This window comes from Crassostrea angulata, chromosome 5 (assembly GCF_025612915.1).
Source record: "Crassostrea angulata isolate pt1a10 chromosome 5, ASM2561291v2, whole genome shotgun sequence".
NCBI lineage: Eukaryota > Metazoa > Mollusca > Bivalvia > Ostreida > Ostreidae > Magallana > Magallana angulata.
In genome coordinates, this window is record NC_069115.1 from 4,708,278 (window position 1) to 4,728,158 (window position 19,881).

General features: G+C 32.1%; 2 protein-coding genes across 2 annotated transcripts in view; both read left to right on the plus strand.

The window, feature by feature from the left end:
- LOC128182973 (uncharacterized) overlaps positions 1–19,881 on the plus strand; it is a 134,158-nt gene that overhangs the window by 6,207 nt on the left and 108,070 nt on the right. The gene's annotated exons all lie outside the window — the stretch shown is intronic.
- Positions 22–10,894, plus strand: LOC128182974 (uncharacterized). The gene is made up of 4 exons (XM_052851758.1): positions 22–162; positions 5,202–5,862; positions 8,631–8,724; positions 9,037–10,894. Exons 2-4 carry the CDS (start codon positions 5,206–5,208, stop codon positions 10,743–10,745), a joined length of 2,460 nt encoding a protein of 819 aa, XP_052707718.1. The 5' UTR covers positions 22–162; positions 5,202–5,205; the 3' UTR covers positions 10,746–10,894.

The following is a 19,881-nucleotide window of genomic DNA, read 5'->3' on the forward strand; positions in this document are numbered from 1 at the left end:
CTGAGGCATACACTGATACAGTGGAATATAATAGAGGAACTCACAATAACGTTAGTTTCTAGAAATATTTATGTATTGATAAATTTTTCGACATAATGATTTAACTACCGCGATATCACAGGACCGGCTCATACACACGAGATGAATAACAGTTTGTGAAAGGTGAGATTGATATACATGTACTTAATATGGGGGTTTTATTCAATCTAATCATCACTTTTTCCCCTCGTTTGTCACAGTGCCATATAGTGCCACAGTGATTGATGTAATTTTGCTGAGATTTGGAAGAAACATACATGTAGATTCTACTATAATTGTTTCCTCGCCAAAAAATCAGGAGATTGTGCTGGGACCTGAATACATACATGTCCGAAATTGATTTTAGCGAGTATCCACATTGTTAAAGTTAGAAGTTGAGATTTCAGTCCTCAGGAGTCGACAGTCTAATCAGGGACGTCTATCATATATATATACATCCCTGGTCTTATCAATAATTGAGAAATAAGTAAAAACCTTGATATTGACTATTAAAAAAGTACAGTAACCCTAATTACAGATAGTTTTAACATTGCAGCTTTTAAACATTTTAAAGCAAAAAAACATATTCCCATTGTTTAGGTAACTGTCTATCTTTTTGTGTGCATTGAGGCATGGATATCTTCTTATATTTTGGCCCCTATGCTATAAGATGTGTAGGAATGGTCCAAAATAAAGAATGCACAGATTTCGTAATGGGCTCCTTTGTTCTTTTTGAACATTGATGATATCATGTGAAGTCAATCGTCATCCAGATGATGCAGATCATATAACTCTTAACAAATAAAAACAACCAATTGTATGAAAGTTTTTGCATTTTTTATTATTTTTAAGGAGACATATTTGCAGATGTATAGCCCTATAGCAAAAGTATTCACGATTTTTCAAAGTGGCGGCTTTCAAAAAGGACTAACTTGAAAATATAAAACTATGAAAAAGTATGTAAAACTGCTTTACTCAATATTTCGTGAGATGACCTTTGGATCTTATAATAGATTGGATCCCACAGGGAATTGATAGGTACAGGTTTTTAAGGTATACGTTTACTCAAAATGAAAAAAAAAATCCACTGATGATAATGAAAAACCATCTATTGTGTGTTAAAGACCTATCATGGTAGTGCTATTTATCACTTTCAAAAAAGTAGGTCAATGACCTACTTTTTGAGATAATGGCCATTGACTATTTCTTAAAATTTTAAGAAAAGTCCCTAAAACTTTTTGAGTATCATTGAATTTTTCTTAATTGTGAAAATAATACAAATTGCTAAACTCTTTTAAAAATTAAATACAGTTTATGAATATCAGTGACACTAAACAGACACAAAGCATTAAGTTTTTATTCACAATTTTTATGAATATTCCAGTCCGAATTTCCTCTATCAGTTTTCAAATTCCTTACCTTTTTTGATTCAATTTTACAAAAAACTGAATGATGATAATGCTAAAACATTAATAGCATTAAACTAGGTATATTGACCTTACTCTGCAGGCATAAAAGTTATATGAGGTCAATGATCAAAATTTTGAGATATGGTGTATTTTATCGTTTTTAAGCAGTTTTCAATATTTTTGTAGTGTGTGTCATTCGAATATCTAAACAAAATAGTGAGATAAAACCAGCAGAAAATGTGCAAAATTATGTTTTCTAAAAGATAAAATCTTCACTTTGAACATGACAGTACTACCAAAAATATTTCAGTGAAAAATAAAATCTGAAAATTTTAGTCCGAATTTCCTCTGTTTTGCTTAAAGTAAAACTTTGTTTGAGACTAATTGCATAATATAGTAAAAATACTAAATGGTTTGTCAATAATAATTCATTTCATGAAAACTTTTAGTGTTAAGAACAAATTTTACTCATGACATTGAACTTTATAACAATCCGAATTTTAGAACTCAAACCCTGAGTAAACAACGTCCTTAACGTACTCAGGGGTGATGTTTTGTTGAATGTCAAGTATAACATTAAAAAGTTCATCTTGGGTAGTGATGTCTCTAGCCATGTTTTGGAGTGAGTGCTTTATTTTCAACCAAATGTTTTCAATTATATTAATGTCCGGGGACTGTGCTGGCCATGTGATGGAAGGAATGTTGTTATTAACCTTATATTCACAAGTAATCCTGGCTCTGTGCACGGGTGTATTGTCATCTTGGAAAAGGTAAGGTTTATCAGGAAAATGCCTCACTATAACTAGCCACAAGTGTTCGTCGAGTATGTCAATATTATACTTTTTTGCCATCAACAAGACACAAAGTCCCACCATCATAAGTTTTGTGATTTCAATTTTCATAGATACGATTAGATTTTTAACCTCATTGGTAAGTTCACGATATTTTCGATCCATTGTTAAACTCCGTATGTTTACGATCACAAAGCGAGGCGCAGATGACAGTAAATATAAAATAACATCTGATTCACTTCCTACATAAAAAACCCAGTGAAAAAATGAACAGATAACTCGAACTTTTCGTAGAGTTATAGCTCTTTTCCCAATCAAGACGCTCAAAGTAGGCCGAAGCCACTTTGAAAACTTGCGAATACTTTTCCTGTAGATATTGATAAATGAATCATTATCAATACGAAGTATTCTATATATTATTTTTATTAGGTCACCTGAGTAATTTCAGGTGACCCATTGCTATCTGTTTTCGTCCGTCGTCGTGCGTCGTCTGTCCTGCATTAACAATTTTACATTTTTAACTTCTTCTTAAAAACTACAAGGCTAATTGTTACCATTTTTGGTGTGAGGCTTCTCTATGGTAAGAGGAATCTAAATTGTGAAATCTGTGGCTCTACAACCCCCGGGGCACCACAAAGGGGGCCAAATATGAAAAAAAGCCAAATTTTCAAAAATCTTCTTCTCTATACTCCCACACATATGAGGAAAAAACTGTTTGCATGGTTATGATCTCCATGAAGCCTTCTACATAAATTGTGAAATGCATGGCCCCTGGGTCAGTGGTTCTGGCTCTAGGATGGGGCCAATATGACCATATATTAAAATATGTATTAAATCTTTGAAAATCTTCTTTTCTACTCCCATATATATATTTTGTTAAAAACTAAATGCATGATTATGATGTCCATGAAGCCCTTTACAAAAATTGTGAAATTCAGGGCCCCTGGGTCAGCGGTTCTGGCTCTAGGGTTGGGCCAATATGGCCATATAGTAAAAATGTATTAAATATTTGAAAATCTTCTTCTTTACTCCAATATATATTTTTTAAAAACTAAATGCATGATAATGATGTCCATGAAGCCCTCTACCAAAATTGTGAAATTCATGACCCCTGGGTCAGGGGTTCTGGCTCTAGGGTGGGAACCAATATGGCCATGTTAAGTAAAAGTGTATTAAATCTTAAAAAATCTTCTTCTTTACTCACAAACATGTGGGCAAAAAACTAAATACATGGTTATGATGTCCATGAAGCCCTCTACCAAAATAGTGAAATTTATGGCCCCTGGGTTAGGGGTTCAGGACATATGGGGGGGGGGGGGGCAATATGGCAATATAGTGTTAATGCATATAATGTTTTAAAATCTTCTTCTCTATTTTCACACATCTGTATGGAAACTGATTTCATAATTATGGTTACCAGGAAGTCCTCTGCTAAAATTTTAAATTTCATGTCCCCTGGAGTATGGGTTTTGACTCTGGGGCAGGGCCAAAATGTATGTATAGGTGTTAATGCATATAATGTTTAAAAATTATCTTCTTTACTCCCACACACCTGAAAGGAAAACTGAATTCATGATTTTGTAGACCAGATCTTTAATTTTTTCGCCAAAATTAAAGGTTTCATAGTTCTTTTTGAAAGATTTCAGGCAAGGAGGTGGTCGTCATTACAAATTTATATTTTTTTACTCCAGAATGAAACCCAATTAATGAATATATGAGACTCAATTGAATCTCACTCAAATTGATATTGCATAGATTTGCTTGAGTACAGAATGAAAAAAAAACGAAATGTACATGCCATGACATAAATAAAATAATTATAATTTCATATTCATTTCTTCAACAACAATAATTAAATGTACTAATAGGATATTGCAGATGCTGGTTAAGGCAGAATTCAAAACCATAATGATTTGGAAATTTTACAGTTGTCAGTTCTATATCAAGTTCCTTATTATTTTGGATATTTTGTGTTAATCTCATCCACATGCAGATTTCTTGATCAAAGTGATCCACCTCATATAAATGTTTACTTGGGTACAGTTTCGGTCATATTTTCCCTGTTTTAAAGTGATTTTTAAAAATATCAAAAACAATGGACATTTATCTTTTATTTCCATAAGAATACCAAAAAATTAAGTTAAAGGTTAAATCCTTCTCCATGCCATAAAGCGCATAAGGCCGGTGCTTAGCCCCAGTTTCCATGGTGCTAAGTGGATGAAAGTCATTGACTACCCCTGGATTTATCACAGTTTAACTCCCAGCATAAACCATGCAGTACCCAATTCCAGCTGGGTAGACTGAGACAATGTAGATAAAATGCCTTATCTAAGTGCACACACAACATCAAGTGACCACTGTGATGTTTGAACCAGCAACCTTTCGGTTATTGACCTATCACTTAAGACCACAAAGCCATATGCTCCAAATGATTAAGAATCTATAAATAATTACCTAATTAGACTTTCACAATGTTATTTGCAATGTCATTAAAAGTCCATTTTTCCATTTTTTTTTTAAGCAGAAACCGTCCCCTTTGATGAAATTCACATTAGTAATTATAACTTTAACTTGTGATATATCACAGAAAATAAATTAATTTTGTTGTGGCTGCGCACTTAATTTCTTTTAAAAAAGACTTCGGGAAAATGTGCTATTTTTCATCATTTAAGAGTATACATCTAAGGAATATGACATATTATGGAAGGTATTATTACCTTTTGTAAACAGCTAAATAAAAGTGCAGATCTTGGTACTTTATATACACGTTTTCAAGATGATGTACCAGGTATATGTATTTTTATGAGGTTTAAACAACTTTTGAATTTTAGGGCTTACTTTGAAAGAAATTGTATGTGTACCTCCTTTTGACGTAACTTGAAATAATAATGATATATAATTATGTAACTTAAATATATACATGTACAATTTTTTTTTAATTGGTTTTGGACTTCTTTTTTTCTAGAATCTCTAATCTTTTCAGAAATATGGCAGGTGAACATGAAGCAAACTTTTTGAAGATTGTTTTACTTTTGATGAGGTATGGATCAAAGGTTTTGCAGCAAAGAATTGAATTTGAACTACGAATTCGGAAATGGCAAACAGTGATTGATTTCTTAAGGGAAAGAAAACATGACATTCTTCATTTGACACTTGATAAATGCAAAAGATGTTGCATAGAAGACTGCAAAATACAGAAAGCAACGAAGTGTTTGATACATTACAGTTTGTTAGAACTTATGTATAAAGATGTTAAAAGAAGTTGCTCAACAAGATTCTATCACTGCTGTTCTTGTAATTTTGTCCCCAAATCTGACTTGGACATCAGTGTTTGGGATATAACACTGACGAGTTGTCTGCTATTGGAAGTCATTGGTTTTGATGATCTTGGACAGAAACAAGCAATTCAAAATTTACGAAATCTACGGAACAGCAAGGAACTACTACACAGAGGAAATGCGAAAATGGATGATGATGAATATAACAAAATGTGGATTAGGTTGTCAAATGATATTAAGGAAATTGCAGAGAAATGTGAACCATATTTCTATTCATCAATTAGTGAGGAAGTAGACAGATTAAAGAATAAATCCCTTGAACAGGGGGAATGTTACAGAGCCCAAGAGTGCTTGAAAGAAGTTAAGGTAAAAAAATAACAATGATTGTTAAAATTTTCTTTATTTCAGTACTTTCTTTATAACATGTAAAAGATGTTATCTTTCTTTGATTATTGAGTAGATCAAAATTCAAACATATATTAAACAGGTTTGACCAGGTACTGTAATTGCTGGGTATATATGTAATGCCATTATTTAAATCACGCGATAGGAACTTCCTTATAATTATATTTATTTTAAATATAAGGCAGTTCCAAGCGTGATTTTTGATCTATGATATCTTGAATATATATATATTGATCAACTCAATATTAATCAAAGAAAGATAGCTTGTTTTGTAAAACAGTAATTTAAAAAAAGGAAATGAAAGTATAATTTACATTTAAGTATTTGTAACAAAATAAATTGAATTGAAATAAGGAAGTTCCTATCACGTGATTTTTGATCTATGATATATATATTATATATATATATATTGATCAACTCAATGATCAAAGAAAGATAGCTTGTTTTGTAAAACATTAATTTAAAAAAATGAAATTAAAGTATTAATATTTACATTTAATAAGTATTTGTGACAAAATCGATTGAATTGAAATAATCACCCTTATTACATGGGTGCGTCTTTTTACCCCGAAGAACCCCAAGGATACCCCAATGATAGATATTAATAACTATTTATACCCAAGGGGTCTCATTGGAGTTCAATAGTCACCTCTTGGTACCCCAAGGATACACATAAAAACCCCATGGAACCCCAGTGTTAGAAATTAATAACCACTGATACCCCATGATTCTCATTGGAATCCAAGGGTCACCCCATGTTACGTCAAGGATACCCCAAGGATACTCGTAAGAATCCCAACGGACCACAATAATAAAAGTTTATAACCAGTGATCCCCAGGAGTCAGGGTCATCACAAGGAACCCAAGGTAACCCAATGATAGAAATTAATAACTATTGATACCAAAGGGGTTTCATTGGAATCCAAGGGTCACCCATTGATATCCCAAGGATACCCTTAGGAACTCACGGATACCCCATGACAGAAATTAATAACCATTGATACCCCAGTGCCTGAGGGGTCATATTGGAATCCAAGGGTCACCGTTTGGTACCCCAAGGATACCTGTACGAACCCCAAGGTACCCTAATGATAGAATTTAATAGCCAACCAATGGCTGTACTTTAAAATATATTATTAATAAATACCCAATGACTCAATGGAATATCATTAAAACATATCTTGGTACCCCAAGGAACACTTATGATACCCCAATATATATCGGTAACTGTATGATAAAAATAGTGTTTCTCCTGACTTAAAGTATCTGTTCACTTTGGATGAATTTATAAACAATTAGTGTTGTCAAATGGTTTAAAGTCATAATCAAGTAATCGGCAGAATCTGTTGTCTCTTTCAAACTGATGATCAGCCAATAATTGAATCGGTAACAACAACTTCCTATCTTGAAAACTGTAGGAGGAGTTATCCGTACAATAGTGGTACCCTATATGCAATATTCTGTGAGAAAATAGCTAAGTTCAACAGCTGGTATTTTTTTCAAAAATTCTCCAAAATCAGAATCCAAGTAATACACAGCCAATTGTGCCTCACGTGAATTTCAAGTGAAATTAATGTGAATTTCACATGAGGCACAATTGCCTGTGTATGCACAGCTCTGATATTTGTAAAAATTTTCCTTTGGAAAACTTGGTTAAAAACAATGCATACAAAGCACTCGATATCTTATGGTTTCCAATTGGACCAAGTTACACAGAGTATTGTAAGGGTTCCTTGAAGTAGTTAATGGTATACACTAAGTGCCTGGGGTATCGGAAGGCATAAATGCATGGATGTATCATTGGAATTACCTGGGATTCTTTGGGACACCTAGTGATAACCTATAAAGAGTTTTAAATTTGTATTATTAGGGTACCCTTGGGGTTCTATGGTGTATCAAGAGTTATAAATCTGTATTATTAGGGTATCTTTTGGAGTTTCTTGGAATTTCCTTGGGGTTTTCTATGGTTCTTAGAGGTGTGTCTGAATACCGATGAGTCCCCAGGGGTACCAAGAGGTATGAATCTGTATTATTAGTGTATCCTTGGGGTTTCTTGGGGATCTATGGGGTATCAAGATTATTAAGTTCCTTTGGGTATCCACGGGGTTCCCTGGGATACCTAGTGATTTGTCTGGGATATATCAAAGAGACCCCAAGGATATTAAGAGATATAAAATTGTATTTTAGGGTATCTTTGGGGTTCCTTCGGGTTTCAAGAATTATAAATTTATATAACCAATATAGGGGTATTCTTAAGAGTTCCTTGGGGTGTGTCTTGGATACCAATGAGGTGTAAAGAGTATAAAATTTGTATTATTAGGGTATCCTTGGGGTTGTATGGTTACCAAGAGTTATAAATGTGTATCATAGGATATTCTTGGAGTTCTGTGGGGTCCTTAGAGGTGTGTCTTAGATACCAATGAGTCCCCCCAGGGGTATCAAGAGTTTTAAATTTGTATTATTAGGGTATCCATGGGATTCTATGGTGTATGAAGAGTTAAAAATCTGTAATCTTTAAGGTTCCTTGGGGTATCTTTGGGGTACCAAAGGGTGACCCTTGAACTCCATTAGACCCCTTGGGTATCAAAAGTTATTAACTTCTATCATTGGGGTATCCTTGGGTTCCTGGGGGTATGCTTTGGGTTCCTTGGGGTAAAAAGACCTGCCGCTGTAAAATGATAGCAGTGTAACATATACATTTTTAAGTAGTTATCACTTTTATTTTGAAGAATGAGGATGATTCTATGAAAAGTGTGGTTAAACTTTGGACTACATTTAATTTATCAGAGCTAAATCAGGACACTGAAGTGGAAAACATCTATGGTATGTAAAATAACTGAAAGAATCCAATGAACATGTTTTTCATTTGTTCCTTTTACACATAACAATTATGTAAAAACGCATGTGGCTTGATGTGTAACAGAGTTTTTGTCTTGAAAAAAAATGAAGGAATTAAGTGTCCAAAGTATAACAATGATGAATCTATATCATTGTTGTACATGGTTCTAAATAAAGGTTAATATTTGATTTTGTCTGTTCATTAGATAATTTTAGAATAAATAAAGATTAATAGCATTAATGGTGTTACAATGCTTTCTTGAAAACTGATTAGATGCAGTTTTTTACTTTATATAGAATACTCAAAGTCTTGCCTTAAAGACCACAAAGAAAGGATTGGTATGTATGTAGGACCGAAGAGAGCAATGAAGCAGAGTTTGAAGGCGCTTGAAAATCACAGATTCATTATCATTACTGGTGAGGCGGGAAGCGGTAAAACTCATTTTGGACTCGAGTTGATGTCCCAGATGCAGAAAAAAAACCAGAACCTCATAGCATTGGTCCTCACAGACAGCAGTCAGTGGAACAAATTAGATTTCAAGAAAGAATACATTCTCTTTTTTGATGATTTATTGGGAAAATCGAATGCCAATGATTTAGCTTTTCATGGCTGGAGCATGGCTTTTGATTCAATGCATAAAAAGTTGCTTAATAATCATGTGATTATCATTTTTGCTCTAAGAAATTGTATTTGGCATTTAATGAAAGACAAATTAGCTGACTACACATTGTTCAGATTGTTACATTCATCCAATCCACCAGTAGATCTCTCAGGGGATTTTGGAATGACATCTCGAGAAAAGTTAGAAATGTTGAAAAGGTTTTGTAGATGTAATAATGTTATTGTATGCAATACCCCTCATGAAGAAGAAATGTCATTTGAATGTTCAAATAATGGCCCTTTGTGTATATGTCAGGAATCTCTTAGAATCATTGCAAACATGGACACTTCATGTGGGTTTCCATTTCTATGTGAAGAATTTTTCTCCCAGAAAAAGTTCTTAAAACAGGGATCAAGTTTTTTTCGTGCTCACTCTGCAAGTAGTTATTTTAAAGGACAAGTAGATGAATTGTTAAGTCAAGAAAAATATTTGCATTATGCAGTATTAGTTTTCTTTTTCTTGAAAGATGACTTAATGAGGATGATAGGCTTGGAAGAAATTTTAAAATCTAAAGCAGAAATTATTAAAGTTGTAGGAGTGATAGGAGATATTAGCCCTAAAAAGATTACTAAAGTAACAATAAAGAGTTGTCTGAAAGACATGTTGAATATCTTCATCATCTCCTCTGAAAATGGTTACAGATTAAGGCATATGGTTATATATGAAGCTGTTCTATTATCATTTGGAGAAAATTTTTCTGAGGAATTTTTAGAGCTTATCTCCAAGACAGTCCTTTTTACTTACGTTAGATCTAAAGGTTATGTTCCTAAAAAACAGGAGATAATTGTCCAGTTAGATGTTGACATGACAGCATCTTTAGCTAAGAAGCTGATTGATGTTTATGAGTCTGACAAAAAGAAAGCTTATGCTGATGTGTACAAACATCCATCATTTCATGACAAAAAACTTGTTGATTGTTTTTTAGACATTTTGAATGGAGAGGAAAGTTTCAAAGCTTTCCTAAATTCGTTTGTAGCTGGAGCGTGCAAGGAGAGAAAGGATATTTTAGCTGGGGAAGTAATCAGAAGATTTTGTAGCTCTTATGAATTTGAGATGGAAAATTTTAATTTAGTGCTAAACTACGACCTTATTTATACCTTTAGACAATGTATGAATAAATCTAGATTTAAGAAATTATTCTTAAAGCTTTTATGTCGTGAAAGCTTTCTTAAGCATATTTTAGTACAAGCTGCTTTTTCTGGAGCATGTGAATGTTTTATGCTTTTGCTTAATTTCCTTGATTCAGAAAATGATTTAGAGAATGATTTAGAGACTGATGGAGAAAAGCAAATAGTGACTTACGTAAAAAAAAAAAAAACACGACATAATTTTTCATTTACCTGATATATTGATTATGAATCATAGTCCATCTTTCGGAAATGATTGGAGTGATGCACTGGCAAGGATAGCAAATATGTATCCTTGTCCAAAAGATAGGAATAGGTTTTACAAAAACGTCATCAATTATTCTATTTTAATAGGTAAAAAAGACATTGTATTGAAGTTTTTTGATAAAGTTGATACTTATACATCTGACGAGGTATGTGAATTAATGCGTTTAATGTTTGTCCAGAACTATGTAGATTTATTTTGTCTGCTATGTAAAAAATTAAAGAGTGTAAATTTCCATATACTTTCTTTCATATCAGGAGGTTTAAGTATAGAGTGTGTCAAATACAGTGGCAATGAAGATATGTTTAATTGTTTTTTAAGTGAAATTCCATGCAACTTTAACAAATGTACCCACTTGGGGAGTACAATACTTCATGCTTGTGAAGCTCAGAACTTTTCTGACTCTACTTTGCTGCGACTTCTTCAGGGACCAGATGGAAAATCTATGTTTACTTCTGTGGATGGATATAAGAGAACGCCTGTTCAGTGCAGGGCATCATACAAAAAAATTAGAAGACTAGATAGTATTGCGTTTCGCTCATGTCGCTCTCCAAAACGTTTTTGGTTAAGTCGTTCTTCAACGCTTAATCGCCAACTTTGGGTAAATAGAAAAAAAGATACACAAGTATCAACAGTTCAACATGTGCATAATGTAGATTGGAGAGATGATACTCTTGTTGTATATTCATCACTGAAGTATGCCCCAATTCTTATAGGTTTCTCTAAATTAAACTTTGGACCGAGATGTAAAGATTGGTGAGGGTTAGTATTGAGCTCCATGTACGGGATATGTTTATTTTCAAGTTTGTCGGTGAAAAAGTTGGCAAGTTTGATAGATTTACTTTAATTTTTCAAACAGCTTAACATTTAATGCCCATAAACTTGTTAAAAGACCAAATGTTTTAAAGTTCACAGAACTCGTGTCAAATTATAATTTTAAAAATCTCTAAGAAAATTATTTGTATTTATTTCAAATATTGCTGTCTGTTTAACATAGGTGTTTTCCTGATCTGAGTTGTATAGATATGAATTTTGTTATACGTTAATCGTTAGCCTAAAAAAATTTAATTTGTTCAAGTGTTATGATATGCAATAAATTAATCAAATAACCATAATGATTGTAATTAACTATTCATATGTTTCTGCATGTTATCATTTAGTATTATACACGTAATAAAATCAAGGTCATACATCTACTTTAATAGGTCTCAGTAAATGTATTTTTTTTCTCTTTTATTACATAAGGATGAAATATCACGTTGATCTGATAAACACGTAGTATTGCATTTATTTGATCTCTGCTGTAGGTTATAATATCATACAATTGTATTACTTTAAGTTGACACTAGTTTAACTACAGTATCAAAGATTTCATATATTAAAAATGACTATAAGGAAATATCAAAAGTGAACTGTGGAACATTTGACCAGGGGTTAACCCCCCCCTTTTTTTAAGACACAATGGAGTCTGAATATTGTAAACTTGTGAATTATGATCATTTGTATGTTATGATTTGTACTGAATGTCGAAAGTTGTACTTTCTGAAATCAATAGACATTGTTATTTGATTTGTATGATGTTTCTGAAATAAAACCAAGCTTGTACCTATGTTATTTATGATATTTGTAATTATTATAATGGTTGATTATTCATTAACTGATAAGCAGAGATGGTACATGTATTCATTGAATTATAATGGGATATTTCTTTTCAGAAAAATGCAATTAAAAAATAAACATATAAATTATCATCTTTTTGTGATTTATTAAAGAAAAATGTTTGTATCCTTGTCGGTGACAATCTACTGTGACGGTATTATATCGATTAATAATTATTATTAATAATTAATATTCTGATCATTTAATGTGCAATCTATAGTGAAAATGCCGTTTGCAAAAGCCAAAACATATATTTAATAAAGTAATATTTATTTGTAAGTCATATGCTGGGTGTGTTGTTTGTATCAATATAAGAAACATCAACTCTTACGTAACCGGTCTTTGTATTTTCAGTAATCAAATCATAATTATATGATAGACGCGTTTCAATAAGTAAGTGGTAAAGGCGTGCATTTACAACACGTTTCCTTACAAATTGGTACAACTGATTGTAGTCGGTACAATAGTGACTTAGAAGATCTTGTCTCAAAGAGATGGAGTGCGTCATGGAAGATGATGGTACAGGAGACACAAGACATGAAACTCGTTATGAAAAAGTCACTGAGTATTGACGAGGATGAGAAAGTAAACTACTGACCTTGAGTGAAGGTATTTTTATTTTTTGGACTACATCAACAGATGTGAATAACATGAGAAACTGTGCAAGACATGGCTACAAATTTACAATGAAGTGATTTTACATGAACGTCTTTGCATGGGAGCTATTGGATTATGTTTTAAGGTGAAGAAAACTATGACAGATGATTTCATTAAAGGTATTTCAGAAAGTGCATGAAGAATTTCATGGAGTAGTGGTAAGCAAAACATCCAAAAGAATTTTGAATATCTCTTGATGTCAAATCTGTAAAATTAAGATTGAGAAATGCACTAAATTTTCAAGCCAGTTTTTTTTAAGAATATAGAGAAGGTTAACCAAAAGCTGAAATGTTAGCCAAAACATAAACATTGAATATACAACGAAAGTTAAATGGTTAAACTGTTAGTAAACGTAACGTAATCTGCTTATAGTCCTATCTGTTACCGAAGTTAACACAAGAAAGGAAAAAGAAAAACATAAAACTGCTCATTTCAATATCTTGATAATTGGTTAAAGGCGATTAGAGTTGCAACTTTTAAAATTCTTTAATACAGAATTTAAACGCACAGAAAACATACATAAATTCAGATCTAATTCTACAATATATTAGCTACAATCAAAACAGCACACGTAGTAAAATTAAGTTGCATGTATTAGATAAGTATATAATTTACCATTATGTCACTTCTGCTGAAGCCTAGTATTTTCTCTTGATTGGATTTTCAAGTGGTATTGGACACCTCCATCTTGTGACGTACTTTCTCGAAATAACAAAATAATTAATTAACTGTTATAAATGCTTTCTTTCCTATAATCGTTACCCAGCAGCATAGTTTAATGTTTGAGAGCGCTAAATAAAGGACATAGACTTCAAACTGTCCATTCTGCTGTTCACTTAATGGACAGTTTCAGGTATGTGCAAGTGGATTATAAAGCTGAAAGCTTATAAAGCTCTTCATTTGATTCATACTTTAGTTCTGTTCTGAACTATGGATGTGGAACTTGGGGGTTTGCATAAAGCTCCACAAGCTGAAAAAAATACATATTGATGTTTTGAAAAGAATTACGTTACTTCGAAAATCTACCATAAATGTTATGGTTTTCATTTAATTTGGTAGATACCCAATGAATGTACACAGAAAACGTAATCTGAAATACTGACAACAAATAATTGTATACTTCAAATCTGTTTTAAGGAATTGTTATATTAATATGAAAAACAACAGGAAAAATGTAATAACTGGGTAGGCCTTATTAGAAATGAACTTTATTGTCTGGGACTTGGAAATTTTTGGGAACAACAAGAAGTTACTGTATGAGTTAGATTTATCAATTATGAAATTAACAAATCTATAAATAAAAGTAATTAATTTATTGATAATTAAATTAATATAATTATGTTTTAATTATTGTACAAATAAACTTAAAACTTAATACTAAAGTATGTAATAAAATCTTTATAAACTTAAAAATCTGGTCATGGTCAATCGAATAGAACAGGCAGCTATCTTGACCATGGTATAAAATGCCTTAGGGTTGTAATTAAGGTTCTGGCCAAAATATATAATGTATCTAGGTATTCAATTGGTTTTTAGTTTTGTCTTCTTTGATTTTATTGGTTGTTGATATTTCTCTCCAAATTCTTGGAGCTGGTTTGTCATATTTCTTTGTCACATCAAAGAGAGTGGAGGTGTTTTTGTAATCTGAGAGCTGACTTTTGAAACGTAACAAACTCTACCTCTTGGTAAGTTAACATTACTAATTCTGATAATATTGATTAATAGTTGTACATTTCATTATCAGTGAATTCTATATTTTTGCCAAATTAAAACAATAGCTCATGCACAGTAAGAGTGAATGATTTTGTGAGATATCAACTTTTTAATAGGTAAGAAAAGTACAAGTTTATTAATGTAAACTTTACAATAAATTGTAGTTGCCATACCAGATAGTATATACAATAGAGTTATAATACTGTACAAGAGCGCATTCCCATAGAATGGTATGTTTAACTGTGTTTTATGATTTAGAATAATATAGTGATGTCTTTATCTGTTTATGGACATTACAGATGAATATCATTGTAAACCTATTTTTAGATACATGAATTAATACATAACGTAATTCATACATGTATAATGGATTAATGTAAAGAGTTGTTCCCCTTTAGCGCAACTTCCTCCTATTGTAATATTTTTATGCCGTATATTTATATTGTTGTTATTCATTGTAGGGCTATTCATTTGTTTACCATCTATCTCAATAAATACTAGAGATGCCCAGAACCCGAACAGGCGTTGTTTGATTTCTTCAATATTCAACAAGTATACCCCCTGTTACATTACTAATGTTAAACAATTTGTTCTACTAGTTGAGTAGCGCCTTATGGACGCGTTTATACAGAATTGTTATAGTGTTTTTGAAAATTCATCAAAATGTATTGTGTAAAAGGAAATAGATACACATTTTTTTTACAGATATATCTTTTAAAACGGTTATTCTCTGCTATGTGAATATATCAGCACATTTCTTACACGTTTAATACGGAAGGTATAAAACATACCTAGAAGTGGCCGTAAATGTATCTTGTGTAATTCTCTAGAGACTGAAGATGAATTTCATTTTGATCTGGTTTGCCCTGCTTTTTTGAATATTCGAAAAAAAATACATAAAACCTCATAAACTTTGTCAATATTTATTGAAAGCTTTGAAGCTGAGAGAGAATTTAATATGTTAATTCTTTATGATGTTATCTGTCTTACGTATATTTACATATATTTTATATATTAATGATATTATACACTGTTAACCCATATGATATATATACCGTGTAGAACCCTCCGCCAGAAGCATATAGGTTATAGAGGTCGTGAGTTCAAAGCCCCGCCCCGGCGGAGATATTTTTCTAATATAGTGAATGCTGTAGATGTATTTATTTTATATCAGATATCAGCAATTCAAGTGTATTTTCAAGAAGATTATATAGGATAATGCATACTCTAGTATATTGCAGAAATGCCTGGTAAGGTACCCTGATTTGTTGCAAGAAAGCTTGTCAAAGCAGTAGTAAACCATTAACAAATTCCTGGAAAAAGTTATCTAAAATTGAGGATTGTGTCGTCTGACCTTAATATTTGATTTATGTTACTTTCGAGGAAGGGAAAAAATCGGATGATAAATTTTTAAACACAAACATGTTTAACTAACAGTATAAACAACACTCCTATTAGAATATTTTTACTCCATTTGAAATACAACACTGAAATTGTTATAGCCTTTGTACAGTCATTATTAATTCGCCCAAGGCAAAATTTATCGAGTATACATATAGTTACAGAAACACCCAGAGGATACATGTATCCCCTTTATCATTGGTCGATCCTAACTATCTTCTTTCGCAGTGCATTCCAAAAAGTGGAATATTAGATTGGATTTTCAAATTATGGAAGAAAGATTTGCGATTTCGAATTTTTTTTACTACATTCGCATTGAAAGTACTTCAGTGTCGTCTCAGAGCTTTGATCAAACATCGGGTTAAATTCGCAATAAATGTGATGTTCTTTCCGTGAGTTAAAATCTATGGTTTTATCTCAGTTCTCTGCTACAGAGTCAGAGCCTAGCGATGAAATCGCAGACTAACAATTACCATGGTAACTATGTACCCGAGGAGAGTTTGGATTCTGGGACATATAGTACATTCCGTTGTGTAATGAGTAGCCGCCATGTGGAACAGGAAGTAGGTCTGACGGAATCGGATGAAACTCTTTTATCTGGTCGATGAGACCTGTAAAGAAGGCAAAGGAGAAGTAACTAAAGACTTATACAAATACTACAGCTGCTATAAGGAAATGTTGTTTTCTTACAAACCAATTAACCTCAAAAAAGACAGTAAACAAAAATTAACTATTTAAAATGATGTGAGTACTGGTATATTTTGAAGCATTTTAGAATTTAATAACTTCATGTCTATTCATAACTGTAAGCTAACATGGTAATTGGTGAAAAAATGAATTCAATGTTATCCTTTATTAACGGCTTCTCCCAACAAGTATTGTTTTTTACCAATTCCTGGTACCTTTAGGTTAAAAAAAAAGGGGGGGGGGGTCACTCTCCATCAGACAGGTGGTAGATTCCCACATGGACAGGTTTGGCTACCTGGGACTTTGACTCCACGGGAAACACCCTAAAATACAGTCCATTCCTTGAATATCACATAAAGTTGTTACTTAATACAGCATAACAGTTTATTACATTATAACTTCAATAAAAACAAACTATCATGTCACACTAGATGGGCTAGGGTTTTCTTGTTCAGCATGTGTGTATTGTTTTGTGTTTGTTAGATTGTTTGTTTGTTTCTTTGGGGGTGTTTTTGGGGAGGGGCTAATAAATGTAAAGAAAGTATTTTATTTTTATTAAAAATTGTCAGGATTTTTTTCCCCCAAACGTTCGCTTCTATTTACAATCTAAAAATGTGTGATCTGGTAAGAATATACAGAAAATATTAATAAAAAACCTACAAGTAGTATCTTGTAGGCCAGTTAAATTACTTTATTATGTCTTATATATATTATCATACAGTTTCTTACTACTTAATAGGACGCGTTGATTTTCCCCCAGTTTTAATAAGACTACACTTTAGATAACATTATTTTCATAACTTATGACCCGTATAGACACATATCAATATTGATTTGATTTCTATTAAACACAGACCTATTCATAATTCTTATGCAGGCCAGCTTTACTGTCAGTGCTCGTTCAAATTATTAATGCATTAATCATCTCGCTATTAATTAAATTATGCCGATGATAAAGTAAAAAAGCTTCTACGGTCTTAGTGGTTGCTGTTAATTGTTGCTAGCTTCAGCTTGGTTATAATGCCTAACAATGGTGTAAGCTTTTTTGTTTATAACTTTGGTTTAATCATTAATTCTGGGTGATGCATTTGCATACCCAGTAGTTAGTGATGGGGAAAATAAATGCAAGTATAATTCATGAACAATATAGTCACGTTTGTTCTTTCATCGCCAATAAACAGAATTTCGTTATTAAGACTCTTGTATCTCGAAATAATTTTGATGTGTTTTCACTCGTAATAATGAGATATATGCAAATGTAACTCGTTAAGATGAGAACAATACCCTTATACAATACGTCAGTATCTTGTCATAACGGAGGGTTTTTTTCTTTTCTAAAATGAACCCTTTCTTTCACTTTAAGTTTATTTGTATATGAATTATAATTTCTGTTACCTTCTGCAAACTGCTGTAAAAATTACAATATTATAAACTTAAGACTATTTCACAAATAACAAAAAATGATACTGAAAAACTTAAGATTTATAAGAGGGTCATTATTATACACGGGTCACTTTTCTTCATGTAGAGTGTGCTAATTTTTATGAAATTGACACTTATTCTTCAGGCAAAAGGGCCATCATTCAACGTAGAATAATGATCGGGGGGGAGGGGGGGGGGGGTCGAAAAATGATCCCCGGTCATTATTCTACGAGCTCGGGGGTCATTATATTGCTTTACACCAGCTCATATGCAGAATTTTTTTCCAGGGGTGTGTAAGATGTAGACGGTCAGGGTTTCGTTTTGATAACTTTTTTTCAGGGAGATGTTGTTCAGATGATCGAGAATCAACTTTTAGATATATTTAGAATATGACTTTGATAGAGTGCACCTAACAAATTTTCAGTTAACGTTCTGATCATTTCTGATGTGATTTGTGGTTACAAGTTATTAATACGAAAAAGGGGATACAAATTGATTCGTGGGTCTGAAAAATGGAGTAGATATATATTATATTGGATAATAATTATTAAATTACTAGTTGTTAGTAATTCTCTGCTCTATCATGCTAGTACCCGTCTCATTCCCAAGGTGTTAAACACTAAATCTGTTTCTTTGCAAATGTGATGCCTTATTCTTGTTTCTAACTTACCTGTAACCGTAAAATAAGTTTAAAGTTTTACTTGTCTCTGTCCATTATATTTTTTAAGAATGGACAGTTTTGTACCAATTATTCTTAAGAGTGGACACCTACAAAATTATTTTAACTACGTACGAATCTGCAAGTCATGCGTTGGAATCATTCGGGTGCTTTTATCATTTTTGCATTTTCAAAAAAAAAAAATACTAACTAAAACATAGTTATGGGTCAAACATTATAAAATTGACCATTCAAACAAGTGTAGGTATTTTGTACTTTTTTATAATAATAATACATTATAAATTTTCATAATGTACTTTTATCCACATTAATCTTGTCAGGTGTCCCATACACACCTAATCAAAATAGGTAAACTACTGAGTAGCCACATTAATAAGCGCCATAACTCCGTTATTTTTGCTTCGATATCATGAATGCTTTATTTTTTGATAAACTTTAAAATCTATGAAATAAGTTTAACAACAGCTAGGCTGCAAGTTTCCTTTTAATTTGTGCAGGAGATACGCCTTTAACGGAGTAGTATACTCCATATAAGAAATATAGTCATGGATTTTATTTATTATTTGATTTTGCGGTTGTAAGCTAAACGTTCTATATATCACCCGTCTTTGTGATTTTATGATGAAGTATGTTGTTTTATACTTTATATGGCATTTTAATTGTACTGACTTATTATACGTTTTCAACTTTGTTTTTATAATAATTAACGATATTATAGTATTTGGAAAAAAACATCAATTCTCTGAGCATGCTAACAACTTTCAAAAGCACTCTGAGAAGGCAAAATAAGTGAAGGCTTTTCGCAAACAAATCGAAAAGTGCAAGAACAAACAAAAAGACAAGACAAAAACCAAAACAAGTTGTTTTTTA

Coding starts and splice junctions, on each gene's coding strand:
- LOC128182974 (XM_052851758.1), top strand. CDS start 5,206: ATGGCAGGTGAACATGAAGCAAACTTTTTGAAGATTGTTTTACTTTTG. Junction 5,863..8,630: donor AGTGCTTGAAAGAAGTTAAG/GTAAAAAAATAA, acceptor TTTATTTTGAAG/AATGAGGATGATTCTATGAA. Junction 8,725..9,036: donor TGAAGTGGAAAACATCTATG/GTATGTAAAATA, acceptor TACTTTATATAG/AATACTCAAAGTCTTGCCTT.